The following is a 19,260-nucleotide window of genomic DNA, read 5'->3' on the forward strand; positions in this document are numbered from 1 at the left end:
ATGGTTGTGAATTACAATGGCGGCCACTGTGAGTCCGTTCGATAAAACTGAACGGAGAAGGCTTTGGATTGGAAATATCGACGAAAAAATATCAGAGTAAGGACAAGATACAGACAGATTAGTTTGGGGTGAAAGTACTCGAGTTTCCCATTATACTTGTAAACTAGGCCAATAAAACGTTAAAACGGCAGGTATAAAGAGGGTTGGCTGCCCGGACTCGGGTAACGTTCGTACCGTGTGACTAGACTACGCATGTCACTCAATGTCGTACAGTCTGCGCTGCGGCCGTAGTAGTACATGTAGCGCGGCGTAGGTGCTATGGCTATACGATCTTTGGGCATGTCATCCATGTTAGGGCCAGTGTGGTGGTCTCAGCAGTCTCCCGGTCTCAGTGGTCCCCCCTGATGTAGCATGACTAACTCGCACGGTATAAGCGGTGCTGTTATCTTTGGTGTAGGCCTGTACAGTACACGTCACGTACAATGTTGGGCCAGATTTCATGTACAATGTTTACCCAATCTGGCCCACATAGATTCAAAATGATGCATTGCTGCATTTTAAAATAAGAGATAGTAGTCCCAAAGAGTAAAAAAGTGAACATATTTTGGGAACATATGTAAACAAATGTAGGCAATGTAAGTGCATTGTGCATATTGGGCAAAAATCGCACTACCATTTATCGCTTCGCCCAAGGCTTTGCCCATTATTTGCCCATACTTTTCAAAATCACGGTTATACAGTATGCGCAAACAGGCTGTCTATTCATTTATCTGTCTGTGGTGATTTTGCACGATGATAGAAAGGCATTGTGGGAAGGAAAAAAGGGCAATGTTTTTAATACTATTCGGTCTGAGCATGCTGCCGCCATAGGCATGCAGAACCTCGATTTGGCAGCTTTACACAATAAATATAGCCAGTTCAGTGATTCCTGTGTATGATGTTTATGCTGCGTGAGTTCTTATACCATGGAATTGGACAAAGCAATTCTGACTTGATTGTACAAACTGGCAGTTCAAGGCTCTGCATGCCTATGGCGGCAGTGTGCAAAGGGAATTGGATCAGTCGATGTGGTTAGGAAGGTTTCAAAGAAACGGAAGCTGTAGACTAGGGTTATCATGTGACAACTACGTCATTCCAGTTGTGCTATGTACACACAAAGACTTAAGATGCAAAAACTAAATAAATGCCAGTTTGACAAAGATGGGGAAAAGTCGTCCGTCTAATTAATTTTTTCTGACAAATTTAAATCTGCTGTGGATTATAATTTTAAAAAGTCTCATGATGGAATGGAAAGTGCTCATTTGTCCACAAAGTAATAGCCTGTCTTTTTCAAAGCTTTTATTCTCAACAGATTAAAGGAATTCTGTTGCATCTGAAGTCCTTGTGTGTACTTGTATACATGTGCAAGCATTTGCTATGTTGCTTTAATCTCCTTCTACATTTCATTATTTTATTTGTTAAATCTTGAAATACAGATTCAACCTACTGAAGTTATTGCGACGCTACGGTGAAATTGCCCAGTTTGACTTTCTGTTCCACAAGACAGGTCCAAGCGAAGGGAAACCAAGGGGATACTGTTTTGTGAGTTTCAAGACACAAGAGGTACATTATACGAAAATTTTTCTAATGCTTACTAAGTCTTTGTTAACATATTATTTTTTTCATTTTATTGATGAGTTTTTTTCCACACACTGAATAATGCAAAAGCCCACTGCATGAATACTTGCATAATGGCTGAGCATTTATTCCCTAATGCTTGGCAGATCCTGTGTCCACAATTAGAGCTGAGACAGTATGATTGCCCTTACGTCTTGTTTTCATCATGCAGTTGTCAGCTTTTTAGCCTGACATCCTTTCTTGGGGGTGTTAAAAGTTACATACATTTGAAAAATTAGGATAACATGATTATTTCATTACCTTGTGTTGTGAAGGTGTGAGTTCTTATATATGATCTAATCCCAGCAGTCATCATGAAATTAAAAAAATTAAATGAATGGCATCGATCAAGAACTTTGGATTTTGTTGAATATCATAAGAAATGTGTCAATAGTGGTCAATGGTCAATAGTGTCTTTATTGTTATCCACAGGAAGCTGAGCTGGCCATACATGGGCTTGATGGTAAACTTGCTCTGAACAAGAGACTTGCAGTAAAATGGGCCCATTCACAGACACCGAACTTCAAGGTACATGTACAAGGTTTTATACTTCAAATAGGCATTTCAACCTGTTGTGTTTTATGGGTGGCACAAAGGCACTCACTGTTGTATATAGTGGTCCTGTGGCAATTGGATGTGCTTCAGTACAGCTGCATTCTTGGAGTTTATTATATGTAAACGAAGGCTAAAATCTTAATTTCTGTCTACAGAGTGATAAATTAGTCCAAGAGATGTTACGTATTTCAGGACTTTGATAAGTCTGATTCATTCTTACCCAATGATTTCAGTGTCAAATCAAAATCTGTCTTGTTGGAGTTATACAATATGAGAGTACATTCAGTGTATTATGCTGTAATTTTCAGACACAAGAACCAATTGAAGATGAGAAAACTTCTCTAGCTCCTGACAAACTGCCAAGCAGCTTTGGGGGCCACCAATCAACTACTCCAGGCTCAAGTATGAAGAAACAAGTAGTGATTAATAGGTGAGCGATATGACCTGACTGAAAATGACCAATACTCTCATATCAAAATCTTTACATGCAGGAAATTTCCATATAGGATAGGTGTTAAATGTTGTGCCCTTTTGTTTAAACTTTACTTTGTGCTTGGTTTTCCTGGACAGCAATGATGCAAAGATCCGAGCCATTGAGAACAAACTGAGACAGATGGAGAATGCCAGCGCTGACTTCAATGTTGTCCCTACATTCCCTGGTTTAGCAAGAGGCAAGTCCAGCAGACAAGGACACTCTGACAAGCGGTTTAAACCATACAAGAAGAGGTGACACAAGCATTAACTCACTTTGTACAGGTGCAATATTACATGTGTATTATTCTACCCTCCATAGTGCTCTGTGACTAACTCCTGGTATACTTGGAAGTTGCAGGGACAGACTGAAGCAGTCTCAATTAGTTTTGCATTTCATCTTTGTGGATTGGTTTGAGAAAATTTGGTGACACCTCACGTTACTCATCACATCAGCACAATTATCTGGAGAATTCAGTCTGCTTGGTTGCTAAAAAACCATTGAAGGTACCTGTTCTCCAGGTAGTTGGATCGTGTTTTCCCTATCATGCTCACTCAACATTGGCACGCAGCAGGGTATATTCAGAGTTAACTGGACATGGGCATTGAGAGGGTCATAAGCCTTTCACCTTTTCACATGTACAGGCAATTTGTTAAGGATTTTAATTTAGATGTGAAGCAATTGATGTCCAAATTGCTTTTAGGCTTCTTTTTTTATACATGTATACTGCTGTTAATGTTATGGCATGTTACCAGGGTGCTTCCAAGTAGCAAAGTTAAAAAGTACAATGTATAAGAAGTTCCTGTCACATTTCCTGCATTTGAAGAATAATGAAACTCACCAAAACTTGGGGATGATCTCAAAGAAAAACTGGATAAAGGCATGAAGTCAATAAAGCCTTGAATAGAGTCATGCCTAAGCATTCTAATAAATTTGACGGACTGTTTAAGCTAAATGATTAAGAAATTCAGTGAGGGCGAGCTGGGCCTTTTGCCTGTATTGATCAGATTATCTCCATAACCATAGTAAGCTAAATGCAAGACCGTTAGCATGTGCCCGCCCTCTCTCGTTTAATGTCCAAGGATTTGGTCAGACTGATGCTCACATCTGGATTACGCACTAGGGTGTACCGAATTTCAAAAAGGTTGGAATTTTATTTCTGAACTGACTAGATGATGTTCTTGCAATATTTAAGACCAACTATATTTAATAAAATGTTAAAAATCTTTGCCCAACCTAAAAATGGATTGAAATTTCTCTTAAAAAGTGCCGAGTCATGGTGAATTGCACTTCATTGCATTTTTGTCACATTGTACATTTTCCTCTTTTTTGGCATATAAGAAATCTCATCCGTCATTTACTAAATTGAGGTTTCAAATTTGCTTAGATTTTGGTCTCCAGGTCTGATTTCAAAGAGCTGGATCGAATAGATGTGTAATTTTGGGTAGCTTTTTTTTACATGTAGAGTCCATGTGCTCCCTTTAAAGTACATATATGGACGAGTACTATCCCTTATTTGAATAAACAAGCCCAAAGAGTCCCACTAAGGTGGATTTCATACCAGAGATGTTTTGTGGTCAGTGGCCTGGGCATATGGCCCTTAGCAGTACATTCAAGGTTGCACAAGAGCGTATAAGTACATTCAATCTACACTTGTGCTCTTTATAAACTGATAGATAATGTAGATTGTACAGTAATTATTACCGGTTGAACTCCTCATGATGGTTCCATTTGAAAATAATTTGCTGTTATTGTTTCCTAGACAAGGGTACATGTACCAAGTTCAGGTGAACATCGAACTGAGCTCTGGTGAAGTAAATTGTTCCCGATAGATAGACTGTGCGATGAGTGAGATTTTCATTTAAGTGGCAACAGAAGAGATTGCCATTGGGCAGTGTACTTTTATGAAAACACCCAATGCTGATGCATTTGCAAAGAACATTAGGCGTTGGTACAAACAGGGAGTAAATTTCAGCCATATGTCTTATGCTGTTGTTGGGTGCAAAATTGGGAGATTCAAGGAGTATACATGTTAGCCCAGTCTTTAAAATTTCCTGGTACATGTACATGTAAATCTTTCCATCCCCCAGATTGCAATGACAACTGTATCGCAAACCACCCTGGAAATAGCTGCAAACAGACTGCAAATTTGTCCATTTAAACTAGGAATGTCGCAAAAACAAGGTTTCAGAAATAGAATTTTTTTTTCACAGAGGGGAAATTGTGACTTTAAAAGTTACTTGTGATATCTCCAACAGTTGACAAAATAGCATGGAAAGAAACCAAGAGAAATGAAGAGAGGAAAATTTAAGACTGAATAATGACTCAGGAAACAACCCCAAGAGGAACCAGGGAGCATGCCATTTACACGTACTTTATATCAAACAGGCTTTTCATTTTCACCAAGGAGTGAGATGATTGAGGCAGAGAGCGGTAAATGCGCCGGTAATATTGGTTTTGAGCCCCACCGTTGTGTGTAAATACAGCATATAAACACTGAACAAGCCCAAGTTTGTGACGGGTATGGACTCAGTAACAGCCCGAGCAGCTGTTGCAGTGCTACACTCACTGATTTCAACATTGTATCCAAAGATGATACTCGCTCCAACAGTTCATTAAATGCCACAGAATAAATAAATATTCAAACCTGGATGTGTGTAGTCTGTTCCTAAATACACAATACATAAATTCACGTGACAGATTATTACATGTACATGTTTAAACAAAGGCCTGCCATCCATGTTCTGAAAATGACGGGTCCTAGTTTAAGGCTAACAACAATTGGAGACACCCAGTTTCCTCATTCAAGGTCACGTTAGCTCTAAAAATCCTTTACTTATATTTCTAGTCCATGAACAGCACACGGCTCCTTTTTTGGTGCAGAGCCTCCGTAAAGAATGCTTCACATGGAATCTCCCTAAATAGATGCAAAATCGTACATGGGGGGGGGGCCATCATGGCGGAATTACTGACGCTTGTATTTTTGTAATCAAACCCATATTCTTACTTTTTAAAGTTTCGTAATCAAAATTCCAATGAAGTGAGGGTTGTACAGAGAAAAATCAAGAGACTATCTGAATTGATCAGCAACATGGCCAGACCGGTGGCAAGGTGGCACTGGAAAGTGTGAAGCTCAAACCTGCCACCAAACGAGGACGCTGTGACCAGTTACTCTCTCACCTTTCCTGTAGAAGTTTCATGATCCTGTGTGCCCAAAGTGCCCATTGCCATCATGGAAGGCACGTAGGACAGCTTCTTAAAGTCGGGCTGGCACAACAAGTCGGTCACACACAGTGTTTGCCTCCAATGCACATTAGCGATACAGGACCCGATCTTTCAACGTTTTCGAAGTCACCTGTCTTTGGTCTCTCTCACCCCCCGTCTTGTTGGCCGTCTACCTCTCTCCGAATACTCTCTAAGCGTACCCAAGATCACATCTTCACTCTGGAGTCGTTGTAACTCTGTCGGTGTGTACACCGGGAGGCACAGACTTCCCTCACAGCGGGCAATGCGGACTTCACGACTTAATGTAGGGGGCATCTCCAATCCTTGAGGGAGACCGTCTCCTGTCACTGCTCGTAGGGCACATGATGAGAAATTATGCTCCTCCCCAAGTTTCAGTCTCTGGTGTCTGTGGTAGCAATCGGCATAGCGCGTCTGGTGCCTGGTTGCTCTTCCCTTGTCTGTACTTCAGCTCAAAGTCAAAGAAGGAAAGTTGCTGAAGCCAGCGTAACAGCGTAACGTGTGGAAAGACAAGCGGAACATCCGTATGCTCTCCACTATGCATACAGCAGATTTCAGTGGCTCCGGAAAGCGAGACTGGAAGGGCCCAGAAAAGCAAAAACCAGCCTGCGTCATCGAGTACAACGCCCTGATGGAAGGCGTTGACAGAGCGACCAGCTAGCGGCTAATCACAGACAAACTCGCAAGTTCCTGAAGTGGTACAAGATGCTGTTCTTCTACTTGCTAGACTTGACCCTGGTGAACAGCTACTGTGTGCACCAGGCTGTTGGTCACCGCCTCTCCTTCCTCTACTTTCGCTTGCAACTCGAACTTCTCTTCAACGAACCCTTACCCGAGTACCCACCCCAGCAAGATACTCCACCAGCCACCAACTCCACTTTCCCATTTCCTTGGAGAAGACCAGCTACGGTGACTACCGCTATTGGCGATATGTCCTCTGCTCTTCCCAAGGGCAGCAAAAGAAGACGCACATCGAGTGCGACTCTTGCCACCAGCCCCTCTGCATCGACCCCTGCTTCTGGTACTACTACACCGCCCACTAAGAGACAGTTGAATATTTATTTTGCATTTTCATTGACATTTCTCGTACTTGTTTCGGGTTTTTGGCACCATTATGTCTTGAAAAATGACAAAAGTAACAGCGAAGTTCTGGTTATTTCATCTTTTGAAAAGAATGGAAAGGGTGAAAAGAAGAGGAATGACGAGTAAAAGAAGTTCTTGTGGGGACCTTTTTTACTTTTTCGTGTAATTACTTTATTGGTTTCTAAGTTTTTATTGGGAATGTTGGAAGAAATACAGTTTTGGGTTAGAAAATATCGTGTTTGTAGCTGTTAATTTGCTACATTGGGAAGTTTTCTGTTGAAATAAAAATTACAAGGGAAGGGAAATGGGATTAGTATGATGATAAAAGTTGAGGGGAAAGTCACACTTTTAGACCCCAAATTTATTGAAAGTCCCATTTGCCCTATAATGGCCCGCACGCCCTCCACTGTTACATAAACAAAGTCGAACAAACATGCCACTGCACTCGCCACAAATTTCACGCTGGAGTCATGACAGTCAATTGCATCAATGAGGCCCGGGTTTGAGTCCCGCCTTGGCCCAGGCTTTAAGTGCATTTGGTTTCCAGTCCATACTCGCTCTCGCAGGTTTTCTCCGGGTACTCCGGTTTCCTCCTGCCTCTAAAACTGGACCTTCTTCCTAACTCCGTAATGTGATGCTGATTAATAAAGTGTATGAATAAACGTACAGTTACTGGCGCGAATAGCCTGAGTTGCTGAAAGCACCATTAAAACAATAACAACATACAGGTCATTTGCTGTCGAACTTCCTTCCTTCTGCATCGTACTTTCTTGTCGGTCTGTGCCAGCTCCACCATAATGTATTCCAGTAATGACGGTTTGTCCATATATCTGACTCAAAATTCATTTCAAGATAATGTTGAATCACCCTTAAGTAATGACTCAAATCAATACCCGGTATTTCTGGACGTATCTGATGATGAAATAAATGTTACTAGCGAAAAGTTGGAGGTGGCAAAATGGGGGGGGGGGGAACAACCTCGAATATTATCTAATTTGGAAGGGTCCAGCCGATTCGGGACCCCTGTAACCGACCAGGAAATGACGGAAAATGCAAGAGAAGGTAACAAGACCATATCTTTTTATTTCAGCATTTGGCACGGTTTGTTGCACCATGGATATGTTTGATGATTGCGAAACTAGAGTTCAGAACACAGTGCATTAATTAGCATGTTATTTGTAACGGTTTTCGCTTTTGTATTTCAAATAGCTTTTCACCAGCTACCGAGCAGAAGTGTGTATGGGCCGCCCAGCTTTTTGATGTGTGGAAAGTGGAGATAAATAGATCAGCCGTTATGCTGAACATCAGAGTGGTTTAAAAGCCATTACTCTCGTTGTCCCGGTACATTCTCATACTATAATTGAATAGGGGTCCAGCCCCCAGCCAATCGCTCAGAGACGGCGGTCTGTCCGCCACTGAAGGGGAAATCAGAGGCCGAGTCGAGGCAGGAAAAAAGGAATGAGCCCAGCCGCATAGCCCGGTGATTGGTTTCTGTGGAAAAACCGTTGAATGTTTTTGTTACTAATAGACAAGTAAAGTGAATGGGCGATTGAAGGCATTAATTTGCTTTTCAATCTTCTTTACACTCTTGATCAAAAGTTATAAGGCAAGACAGAGGAAAGCATGAATTTTGAGGGGAAGTGTGTTCTCCCCTCCCCGCTAAAAAAGAGGGAAAAAAAACGCGTACACTTTCGTTATGGTGGGGACATAATGTTTCCCTTTGGTACTTCGACCATTATAGAAAGGAGATATTTAATACGAATCTATTTGTCGTGTTCCCCAAAAGCAAAATCTAATTAGTTGTTTTATTTGAGAATTTTAGTTGTGAGGAACTGGGGATATATTCCTCCCATTCACGTGTACCTTGATCAGTTTAGCGTTTGTCATGACAGGAGGGGTTGATGTAGCACAGCAGCGGTAACCAGGCCCCTTACGACAGCTCTCCAGAACTATGGTCTTGGGACGTTGCAGAAAGTACAGGCTTAGCGTTGAAATGTCGCTAATTAATCTTACTGTCTGGTAAACCATTACTTTAATGACACAAACAATTCAAATGGGTTATCGTCCAATTCTTCAAATCCACTGCCAGTAAATTCTGAGGCCTTCCCAGGTTTATCAGTCAAGCATCTTTAGGTTCCGACTATTCTGACCTAGACACCTGTCTTTGAGGTAGAAGAGATTAATAGTCTGTCAACCAGTTGCACACCGGAATCGCACGCAGGTATTTACCGATATTCTCTCTTTGGCTGCTTCCTCATTCATTAAACTAATTACTGGTAATTAAAGTTGACGAACCGTCGGATCAATGATTTATTCATCTGAAGTTCTTATCACCAAGCCGGATAGTCTGCCAACCAGCTGCATGCCATTCCAGAGTGGGTAGTCCGTGCCACAACTCACCGGAATCGTACGCAGGTATTTACCGATATTCTCTCTTTGGCTGCTTCCTCATTCATTAAACTAATTACTGGTAATTAAAGTTGACGAACCGTCGGAGGAATGATTTATTCATCCGTTGTTCTTATCACCAAGCCGGATAGACTGCAAGCTTGGTAAAATGTTATAAAAGCCCTCATAAGAGTCATTTTCAGCAAATTCTTCGACAACTGCTTTGACATATGTAAACAGTTCTGATCACGGTAACGATGCTGCGTCTACTTGCTGTTCTGACGGTGGCTGCAGTAGGTCCCCTCAGCGTGGAGTGTGATGGACCGAGAGTCAGCATCTCTGGTCTCGGTGCTGTAGTAGGCGAAACTGTTCACTTCCAGCATCACTCCTACCCTTCCATAGATACGTATGTCGATGTCTACAGGGGTATTCCATATGTTGAGATGCCCGAGCGCTTCGGCAAGCCCCAACCTAAGAAACCGTGGTTTGGTGACTTTGACGCTTCTCAATTCGGGGCGGATTGCCCTCAGCCAGGTTCAAAAGCCGCCAGCGAAGACTGTCTTTTCATGAACATATGGGTACCTAACCCAAGGGTGAGTAGTTGTTTGAAATTAAAGCGACAGAATGAAGTTGATTATGCTCAGAGCTTTATTGTGTCATATTTCTCAAACGAGTTACTTGCATTGAATGCCTTAATGACCTACACTAAAATATAAGCTAAAGACGCCTTTCCACGTGTACGTTTTTGGGTACGTGCGCATTGTACGCGATGCTTTCATGCGTTTCACTCTCACAAACACAAAACACGTCTCCATACACACGTCAAAATCGGCCTGGGAGCAATGACAGACGCAACGCTTGGCGCATATGTTGAGACGCGTATGAAAATGCACCTTAATCCGGCGGCAGGCATCAGAACCCCTCAGTTTTGCGTGGGCACCATGTTATTGGGGGCGTTGAATATCTTTTAAAAACAGTTTGTCTCATGTTGAAAAACATCGGTGTTTGGTAGCGTACGTTTGCAGACAAACACCCTTTGTTAGTGTAAGCATACACAACACCTCGTCATAAAAACAGTGGTGTTTTCTCTTACTTCACATTTGTAGCCGAGATGTTCATCATCTTGTATCGTGATAGCTGAGTGACGTTTTTAACACGATGTCTCAGTGAATTATTCTGCTACTTTGTACCGATGGCCAGTCATAGTTTTAAGAATTAAAAATAGAGCAGCCTCTATACGTACTTGTGTCTCAAGTTCACTTTTAGTGGTGTATCTCATATAACATCACATTTGTTTAGCCATCAAAGGCTGCCGTCATGTTGTATATCCACGGAGGAGCGTTCATATCGGGCTCCGGGTCAATGGAGACTTACAGCGGCCTAGCCCTGGCAGCCTACCATGATGTCATTGTCGTCAACTTCAACTACAGACTGGGCGTGTTTGGTTTCCTCAGCACAGGTTGGTTTGACTATTTACCAAGGTACAAATGGGGTACCAAAGGGGGCAGAATAATGAACCACAAATTCTCATTAGACTGACCCAACTTGTGTACAATGATGTTCGATAAAATTAATTGAGAAAAAAAAAAACGATTACATCGTTGTTATTTGTTCCATCAATCTATTTTGAGTACTTGCGATCCGAAAAGAATGTCTGAAATATTATTTTAACATGTAGCAGAAGAAGTAGCCAATAATTATGCACAGCATTTATTCCGTTCAGGTTACTAAGGCCCCCCCCCATAAAAATTTTAATCTGTATCCAATCCTGATGTTGGATTTCGTACCAAACCTTGCTTGCAGGGGACAACGAACTCCCTGGTAACTATGGAATGTGGGATCAACTGGAAGCATTGAAATGGGTCAAGAACCACATAGCTGGTGAGTTCAGACGAAAATACTGCCGTTATGAAAACCAGACCAAGTATTTTGAAATGCACAAGTTAGTGATTAATCTAAAAAAAATCTTCCTCTCAACCTTAAGCTCACCTGTTGTGAGAAACCGTTGTTTGTTCACACTAATGATATGTGGAGTTCAGCGGGGTGTTGGAGTTGAGGGATGACTCAAAAGCGAATGCTGCTTCGGTCTAATTCAACATGATGTTGGGGTGAAAATGTATCAAAAGCTTTACTCAGAGTCCCGACATCCTTGCTTTTATTTCGTGGTGTTGGTTTGTTATAGGGTTGTGATGCTAATCGATAAATTATCATTAATATTTGCTGAAACAATGGGAGGAGGCCTGCCTCCCCGCTGGATGAGTCACTGATAGAGTTCTTTTGTGACTGCTCCCTCCGAGGATTATCTTCTAGTATTTACCGAATCTCGTCACAGATTTTGGAGGGGACGACGATAAGATCACTATCTTTGGAGAAAGTGCTGGGTCTGCGTCAGTTAGTCTCATGACATTAGCTAAGCAATCTTGGGGTTTCTACAACAGGGCTATCATGCAGGTATGTTGACAAAGGTGCCTTACAATACGTTCCCAAATGTCTAAGATGAATACAGAGGAATTTTAGAATAATGGGTAGAGGCAGACATGGAAAGGAAATTAGCACCATGGACGATTTTATCCTCAGGATTGTTATACATTTCTCTTAAATATTTCTTACATGACACTTTTTCATGATTGCAAAACACCCCTATTGGCTTTGTTGAAAGGGTATTTTACCAAAGCGTTGTCATTTTCCACAGCAAAATAAAGCACCGATGATATGGTGCCATTTCCAGTCGACGCTGTTCATCTTTAGGGTGTTCTCTTGATCAAATTATGAACGTAGATTTTCCCCCTTGGAATTCTTTTATTTGGTAACTCCAAAACAGTATTTGAGAAATAGGAACGTCCAAAGTTCTGGCCAATTGGTGCTTCAGTTACCGTAACATTAAGGATTCCTCTTGAAAGAACAATGCATTTTGCTAAAGAATGTACAAACCTTACCATCACGAAGCCACAAAGAAAGTGTGAAATTTGCGTGAATAGGACACAAAGGTGACTTTTCAAGAAATGCTTTGAGAAAATCACTTCCCTTGGACTTTTTAATGAGATTACGACCAACGAAGCTATCAGACGTGTTCTCTTTCTGGCTGCCAATTAGTGATTAATTTCTCCCGTGTAATTTCTTTTTCTTCAGAGCGGGACAGCCTCCTCTCCCTGGAGTGTACTAGACCCAACAACAGCTCGGGACCACGCTTTCAAACTCGGTCGGGTGGCTCTGTGTGGGCAATCTAGCAGCAGTTCCAGCCTTCTCAGTTGCCTGAAGCAGAAATCAACAAGTGGTCTCATGCTCGCTATGGATTTTGTAAGACTGAAAGCCTTCCTGTAAAAATACAATATCTTTAAATCAATGTCCTCGTATTAGCCTTAAAATTCATCATACGGATAGTGTTACATATCACATTTTAGATTAAAAGTTATTTTGACCACATGCTTACAAATAGACATTAAACAAATTTTAATGAACGCTTCGTCTTACTACCATACCGTGATGTTGTAGCTGAAACCACGCCCATTTACACGGTGTTGCAATGGAACCAGAAGTACCACAAAGTTGCTGCATTAGCCAATCGTTGTTCTTAATAATCAGTAAAATGTGCGCAAGTATGATAAATCACTAACAAATCCTGATACTGATACTTACGACCAATTGACAAAACTGTCATTTCCTCCGTTTCAGATTATGTGAAGATTTTGCACTTGTCGAAATCCCGTTTCGACCAGAACCTTGTCAATTGTAGACTTTTTTCCTGCAGATATTATTTGGCACCTTTTTGGCAAAGACTAACATCATCCCGTTTGTGCCTACTATCGACGGGGAATTTCTCACTGGAAATCCAGCAGAGCTGTACAAACGTGGAGAGTTCAAGAAGACCGATGTTATGATCGGTACCATGAGGGATGAAGGTGCCTTGATAGCACTTGAAGCCTTCCGCTCCGTTTTTGTCCCCGAGGAAAGTTTCAATGCGATTTTCAGTGACTATGTCTACATCAAGCACGACCAGGCGATGCTTGATCAGATCCGACAACACTACGTGGACCCAGGTCAGTTAAATTACTTCTCGCCGTTTTCGAGTCTGACTGGCGACGAGGCCTTCGTCTGCCCAGCTGATGCTGTCGCTAAAGCCTTTGCTTCGGCCAACTCCAATACCTACTTGTACCAGATGACCCATGTTTCGTCGTTCCATCTATTGCCCCTACCTTTAAATGATACTGTTCCTCACGGTGATGACCTCGCGTATGTCTTTGGCAGCGCATTCATGCAAGGTTTAGATCGACCAGTCTCATTGACAAAGGAAGAGATTGATATGTCGGCAGATATGATGAGATACTGGACCAACTTTGCCAAAACTGGGTAAGAAAAGCATAGTGTTTCATACTGTGGAATGAAGGGGCGGGGGTGGGTTGTAGTGACCTTTTCCAATCAAGACACTCAGAATGAACATTTTGGAGTGTGATAAGTTTACATTCAGCTGTTCGTTGTATAAGAGTGTTATGTTGTGAGATAACCTTACTATGCTCAGACAACACAATTTGCAAAGACCTGGCTAGAGTGGACTTGAATAGTCCTAGTGTGAAACGATTATCAGTCGCTCTATGTACGAAAATTATACCAAGGGATACACTGTTTTGGAGCTTCCATTCCCGTTTTCTTTTCTCCATCAATGAGTGGCGTACATTCGTGTCAGAAATTGGGGGAAATTGGAAGGTCTGTTGGGGGCGGGGGACTGGCACCATATTACTCTATAGAGTGCGGTATGTTCGTAATACAGAAGTGTGTATTACGTTTATAGAAAATCTTACATTACACCGGCATATTTATGGCCACAAGAAAGTGGGTAAATGATGCAATAGCCCATGGCGCAAATCCCGGGGGTGGAGCATAATCCCCTCACTTTTTGATGGGGAGGAGGTGTTGAATCATCCCCCTTTTCATGCTGAGAAAAAAATAAGGCCCATTGTGAAGACATTTCGGACTTCCCAGTTACCAAAATGTAATCAACAGCATTCAGTAAAGGAGAACTTTTTAAAAATGCCACGCTATTCTGATATAAGTTCATGTAACACATGTACATCTTTCATCATTCTTGACCACACAAACAAAATTTATGGTGAAAATGTTCCCTTCTCACTTGTGATTTACAAGTTTAAAAAAACATTGTAAAGGCAATAGGGAGGATTCGAACCTGAGACGGAGGATTTTAAGTTGGGAGTATTTCCAACCAATCCACACATTCGTTGCAAAGTTCTGGTGAATTTAATACTCTTGTACTCACTATACAACCGCTCATTATTAAAAGCCTTGGACAAAATTATGAATAATGCAAAAAGCACAGAAGGCCCCCCTCTTTTGAAAACGTCGGATTTTGTTTGGGAAAAGAAAATACGCAGCTGGAAAAGTCAGTCCCCCTACAATTCCCCAGCCCGCTTCCCTCAATTACCGGCTTAAATCTACGCCACTGTAATAGCCCATACTTCGCTCAACACCTGAAGGATTATACTCCCATCACCCGAGATTTACGCCCATACCAACCTGACTTTGCCTGGCGTCTATTCTCAAAATCCTGCGTCAAACCCTTTTGTCTGTATCCATTTATAATTACAACCACTTGTATTCTTGCATTATATCAGCAATCCTAACATGGAAAGTAAGAGAGGTGTAGCAAGGGTCAGTTCCAAGACATGGCATAAGTTCAACGCACAGACCTTATACTACAAAGACTTATCGCCGTCAATGGTCGATAGACAGCGTCTCCGACAGGACGAGTGCTATCTCTGGAACGTACAACTCCCACAGATGGTCCCCAGGTATACTCACTGTTTTCTGCTTTTCGTCTTAATACAAAAACTACACGGATTAAAGTAGGGACGGATCTAGCTTTCAGGAAATTGGGTGGGTGGGTGATGGGTGTACTGAAGGGTTGCCTCTTTAAAGGGTGGCTTTTGAATTTTAAACAGGGTAGAAAATGAAATAAAATGAAAGGCTTTGATGAACTAATATTATACGCATATGGACTAGCAATGAGGTGACTAGTGCACGTCTATGTTGGCCTCGGGAAATAGGACCCACTTGTGGTCACTCACAGGCCCGAGAGGGCATGGGCGTGCACTGGTGACAGAATTTGCCAAGTCCATATGTATTTTATAACACACCTCAAACTAGACAAGTATTCTTTCGGGATTTAAACTGTTTTAATTCCACTTTCAGTAGCACTTCAGAAATTGCAAACAACTTGAACGTTCATTTTAGTGTCCCTTGAGCTAGTCTAATTTAAGTTGCTATACTCAACAAGGAAAATAATTTTTCCAGGGTTTTAACTGTTTAGATTCAACTTTTCAACCTCCAGAGGGCGCAATAACTAGTGAAAGATTTTTCAAGACTAGGTGCATTCCACCAAATGGTCGTATTTCTGCGTGCGAACTCATTAATAACATTTTGTGATCCCAAGGGTATTTTTTACAATAAGACATGCCATAATCAGGAGGGATCGCAGAAATATTTCTATAAATCCCGTAATTGGGACTGATATTTTCCAGTTCGGGACATTTCTTTCACAAAAAGCCCCAAATTGTGGACCTATTCTGGATAGAGGCGGGCGGCTACATTCATAGCTGAGCGCATAGTTTTACCAATATTTGGGGGTATCTACGGAGAGCGAAGAAAACAAAAAATCGTGGCTAACCCCCGTAAAATTGAAACGAAAAGTGATCTTCTGGCCATAAGCTTGAATTTCAATTGAAAAAACGGAGTCCAATTGCAACCTTTTCACGAGAATCAACAGACAGCGCCCTTTCGGTCTAATTTGCCTGTTTTCTATGGACGCGTATTTGGTGTAGTATAACCTAGTACTTGACCGGGCACACTACTCGTCTCTGGAATTGACGCGCACGCAAAGTCAAGGCACGAATCGAGTCATGTTGAAGTTAACTTCATGTACTACACCACATTTGTGAACCACACGTGCCCTTATTTCAGCCAACAAGGATAAAGAACCAGGAATAGGTGTGCTATACCAAAACGATTTTGTCGGCCTCGGGAAATAAGACCCTCTTCTGGTCACTCACAGTCCCTCGGGGACACAGAAGTGCTTTAGTTACCTCATTGCCAGTCCATATGTGGTTGTATAAATACACGGTCAAGTTGCACGTTGTTGAATAGACACTTCCACTGATACGTTCTCATTTATGTGCGCATGCGCATAAATGGCAGTAGAGGCAAAACGTTTGAGCGGCCCATTCCTGCCATTGAAAAGTGTACAGGGGCACAACTGTCAGCGTCATTTGCTCTCAGCTTCTGCACTTTTTCACTGTAGTCTTCGGAAAACCCTCTAAAATCATTACAGCTATTACTCTCTGGTTTGAGAGGAATTTTGTACAGCAAAATAAAAACTCGATAAATGTTCGTTTAAGCTCACGAAGGCGAAAGAAATCAGTAGCGTTCGTTTCTGTGTGAGCTATAAAACAGTTGTGCGACTCGTTAGCGTATCATCCATAATTCCCGGCCGACAACATACCTAGCAAAACAAATCTTAACAATGTGAAGCTAGCCCGCAATTCCCCTTGCGTTCAACCCACGATTCAGCTTAGTACGAGTGGTGCATAGTACCCAGAAGTAGGCCTATATAACTATCAAATTGGGCATGGTCGGAAAGGAGTCTTGTCAATTTCTTTTAACCTCCTGCGCTCAGGGAAAAAGGAAAGGCTGCTTTTTTATTCAGTGCAGAGTAAAATAGTTTTAGGCCAGAAAGCAATAGCTATAATAATTTCAGAAGGTTTTCCGAAGACTAAAGTGAAAAATTTGTGAAAAATTTTCAATGGGCTGCTCAAGCCTGTTGATTCTACATGCCATTTATGCTCATGCACACATAAATTAGAATTTATTAATGGAGGGGTCTATAGAGAGACTGTTTGAAGTATTTATGAATAAATTATAATGGGCACCTGAATTGCATAACAGGTTCTACATTTTATGGGGTCATGGAAACAAAAAGAAAGGAAAAAGCGCTGGCTTGCATAGTGAAATAGCCAAGGGAAATGATTGAGTGTGTGCATGGCTTGAATCGGAGAGGGTTCTGTTTATCCTATAGGAAAAGATCAGTTTTGAGAGGTTATTAATTTATTGTCCAAATTTGTAGCCTTGACCTTTGCTTTATCCAAGGAAAAGAAACGCTCACAGCAAAACCTTACCGACTTTAGCCTCACTTATCAGTGTGGTACCTATTTCATTTTAACACCACCCCGCCAGGTTTGCTTTAATTACAGTGGCTTGTTGTCGGATCGGATCTTAAATTGCTAAAAGAAAATATTGGATCAGCCATATGGTTTATCTAAACAACTCCAGTTGCATGAATTTCCCAAACGACGTCTCCAAAGTTTTCGTCTTAATTAATATTGTAATTTGTAACGCTTTATAATCGTGCTGTAACGTAACGGAACAAACATTTTCTGCTCCTTTCTTACCTGTAGTGAACGCAACGAAGAAGTGCCATCCAAGCAAGAGATCACGGATGAATTACCGGAGCCGAACAACTTACCAATACCGGGCAACCTCCTGACAATTATGCTCATTGGTCACAACTGAAATGGTACAGTGGCATGGGCCGCAGGGCAAGTCATGCCAGTACTGGCTTTTTTTTTCATCTGCACAAAGAGTTGGGTCTGCTTGATTAATTTCTTTCTAATTACTCAAATCCCAAAGATGGTTTCAAATTGTGCTTTGATTTATTTGCGTCTGATTTCTTCAAGCTTTCCAGTATTTCTTTTTGTCTCTTATTCTTAGTCCAAATGTGCGGTTTGGAGTCCCACTAGAATTCTACAAAAAAGATTCAATTCCAGTGAAGTTTGTTGATAATTTATAATAACAAATTTTAGACATGGTAAAACTGGAGCTTTCTCTGCGAGCATTAACTTTCATGTCCGGCGGAAAGCGGTTTCTTTCCTTTGCCCAAGAGTTTTAGCCCTAAAATACTTCAAGCTCCAAAGATACTAGTGACAGCCTGTACGTTTAGCATCTGAACCGCAAACATTGCTGAACTGGGCGTACTTTCTCAATCCTGGCCTTCTCAGTAAATCGTATTGGTCGTTTTAAAATATTTGGAAGCAGTATACCACAGTGCGGCTATTACTTTGAGAACTGCCCACTAAAAGTCGAACCTCATCAACCTTTTTTTTTCTGTTAGGAAACGATGTTTAAAGGTATTTCCGGCAATTGGCTCATTCTTCTCCACCACTCAGCTCGGATATGATACAGTATTGGATGCCTCCCCCAAATAAACAATTGATGCAGGGTTGAAACACGGTAACAAATCTGCTTGATTAATAAATATGAAGACTGTTAAATCTCATTAATTTTTAAAGCCAAAGTCTGAAGCACATTAAGTTCACATTAGAGTCATTTAGATGACAAATTCTCATGGAGTTTTGGCTGTCGTGTTATGTTTTAATCTTCAAATAAAGTTTGATTTTCGTAATTTAATTGATACAAACGTGAAAAATAAAAGTTTACTTCGGCATAGCAAAAAATACAGTTTTGTATATGTTGTCCTTCATTGCATACTCCGGAGGTTATATTAGGTCATTTTGTTGTTTATATATCAACTTGAAAAATTCTGTTGGAACTAGTTTCATGTTTGAATAATACAGCAGAGCAAAACTGACTCATCGAGAAAATGAAGACGATATCATAAAAAATCTTGACTTCTTTCGAATGCCAAAGAAATTGAAAACACGAAAGGAAACAGCACACAACAACATAAGATTGCGTTTGTCTTTATTAAAAGTGTTTATGCGCCAGTTTGCTTATTTTAGGGGGAGGGGCATTCGAATTTTAACTCTTTTCAACTGATTTGGCAGAAATTTGAAAGTGGCTTC

General features: G+C 41.3%; 2 protein-coding genes across 2 annotated transcripts; both read left to right on the top strand.

Annotated features, from left to right (window-relative positions):
• Positions 1 to 4: 4 nt before the first annotated feature.
• Positions 5 to 5,335, top strand: LOC147795219 (putative RNA-binding protein 18). The gene is made up of 5 exons (XM_087132201.1): positions 5 to 96; positions 1,476 to 1,602; positions 2,089 to 2,184; positions 2,520 to 2,641; positions 2,782 to 5,335. The coding sequence occupies exons 1-5, from the start codon at positions 17 to 19 to the stop codon at positions 2,939 to 2,941; spliced, it is 585 nt and encodes a 194-aa protein (XP_086988327.1). The 5' UTR covers positions 5 to 16; the 3' UTR covers positions 2,942 to 5,335.
• Positions 5,336 to 9,619: 4,284 nt separating this feature from the next.
• Positions 9,620 to 18,027, top strand: LOC147795220 (acetylcholinesterase-like). The gene is made up of 8 exons (XM_087132210.1): positions 9,620 to 9,990; positions 10,697 to 10,856; positions 11,201 to 11,278; positions 11,730 to 11,848; positions 12,527 to 12,694; positions 13,146 to 13,744; positions 15,022 to 15,198; positions 17,857 to 18,027. Exons 1-8 carry the CDS (start codon positions 9,655 to 9,657, stop codon positions 17,969 to 17,971), a joined length of 1,752 nt encoding a protein of 583 aa, XP_086988336.1. The 5' UTR covers positions 9,620 to 9,654; the 3' UTR covers positions 17,972 to 18,027.
• The last annotated feature ends 1,233 nt before the right edge of the window (positions 18,028 to 19,260 follow it).

Source organism: Acanthaster planci, unplaced genomic scaffold (genome assembly GCF_054643075.1).
Source record: "Acanthaster planci isolate LZ-2023a unplaced genomic scaffold, COTS_SCS Contig123, whole genome shotgun sequence".
Classification (NCBI taxonomy): Eukaryota; Metazoa; Echinodermata; class Asteroidea; order Valvatida; family Acanthasteridae; genus Acanthaster; species Acanthaster planci.

Bases quoted from the DNA above. Each gene is read 5' to 3' on its own strand.
- LOC147795219 (XM_087132201.1), top strand. From the start codon at position 17: ATGGCGGCCACTGTGAGTCCGTTCGATAAAACTGAACGGAGAAGGCTT. The intron at 1,603-2,088 runs GTACATTATACG...TGTTATCCACAG, and splicing joins TGAGTTTCAAGACACAAGAG to GAAGCTGAGCTGGCCATACA. The intron at 2,185-2,519 runs GTACATGTACAA...TGTAATTTTCAG, and splicing joins CACAGACACCGAACTTCAAG to ACACAAGAACCAATTGAAGA.
- LOC147795220 (XM_087132210.1), top strand. From the start codon at position 9,655: ATGCTGCGTCTACTTGCTGTTCTGACGGTGGCTGCAGTAGGTCCCCTC. The intron at 12,695-13,145 runs GTAAGACTGAAA...TTTTTCCTGCAG, and splicing joins TCATGCTCGCTATGGATTTT to ATATTATTTGGCACCTTTTT. The intron at 15,199-17,856 runs GTATACTCACTG...TCTTACCTGTAG, and splicing joins CTCCCACAGATGGTCCCCAG to TGAACGCAACGAAGAAGTGC.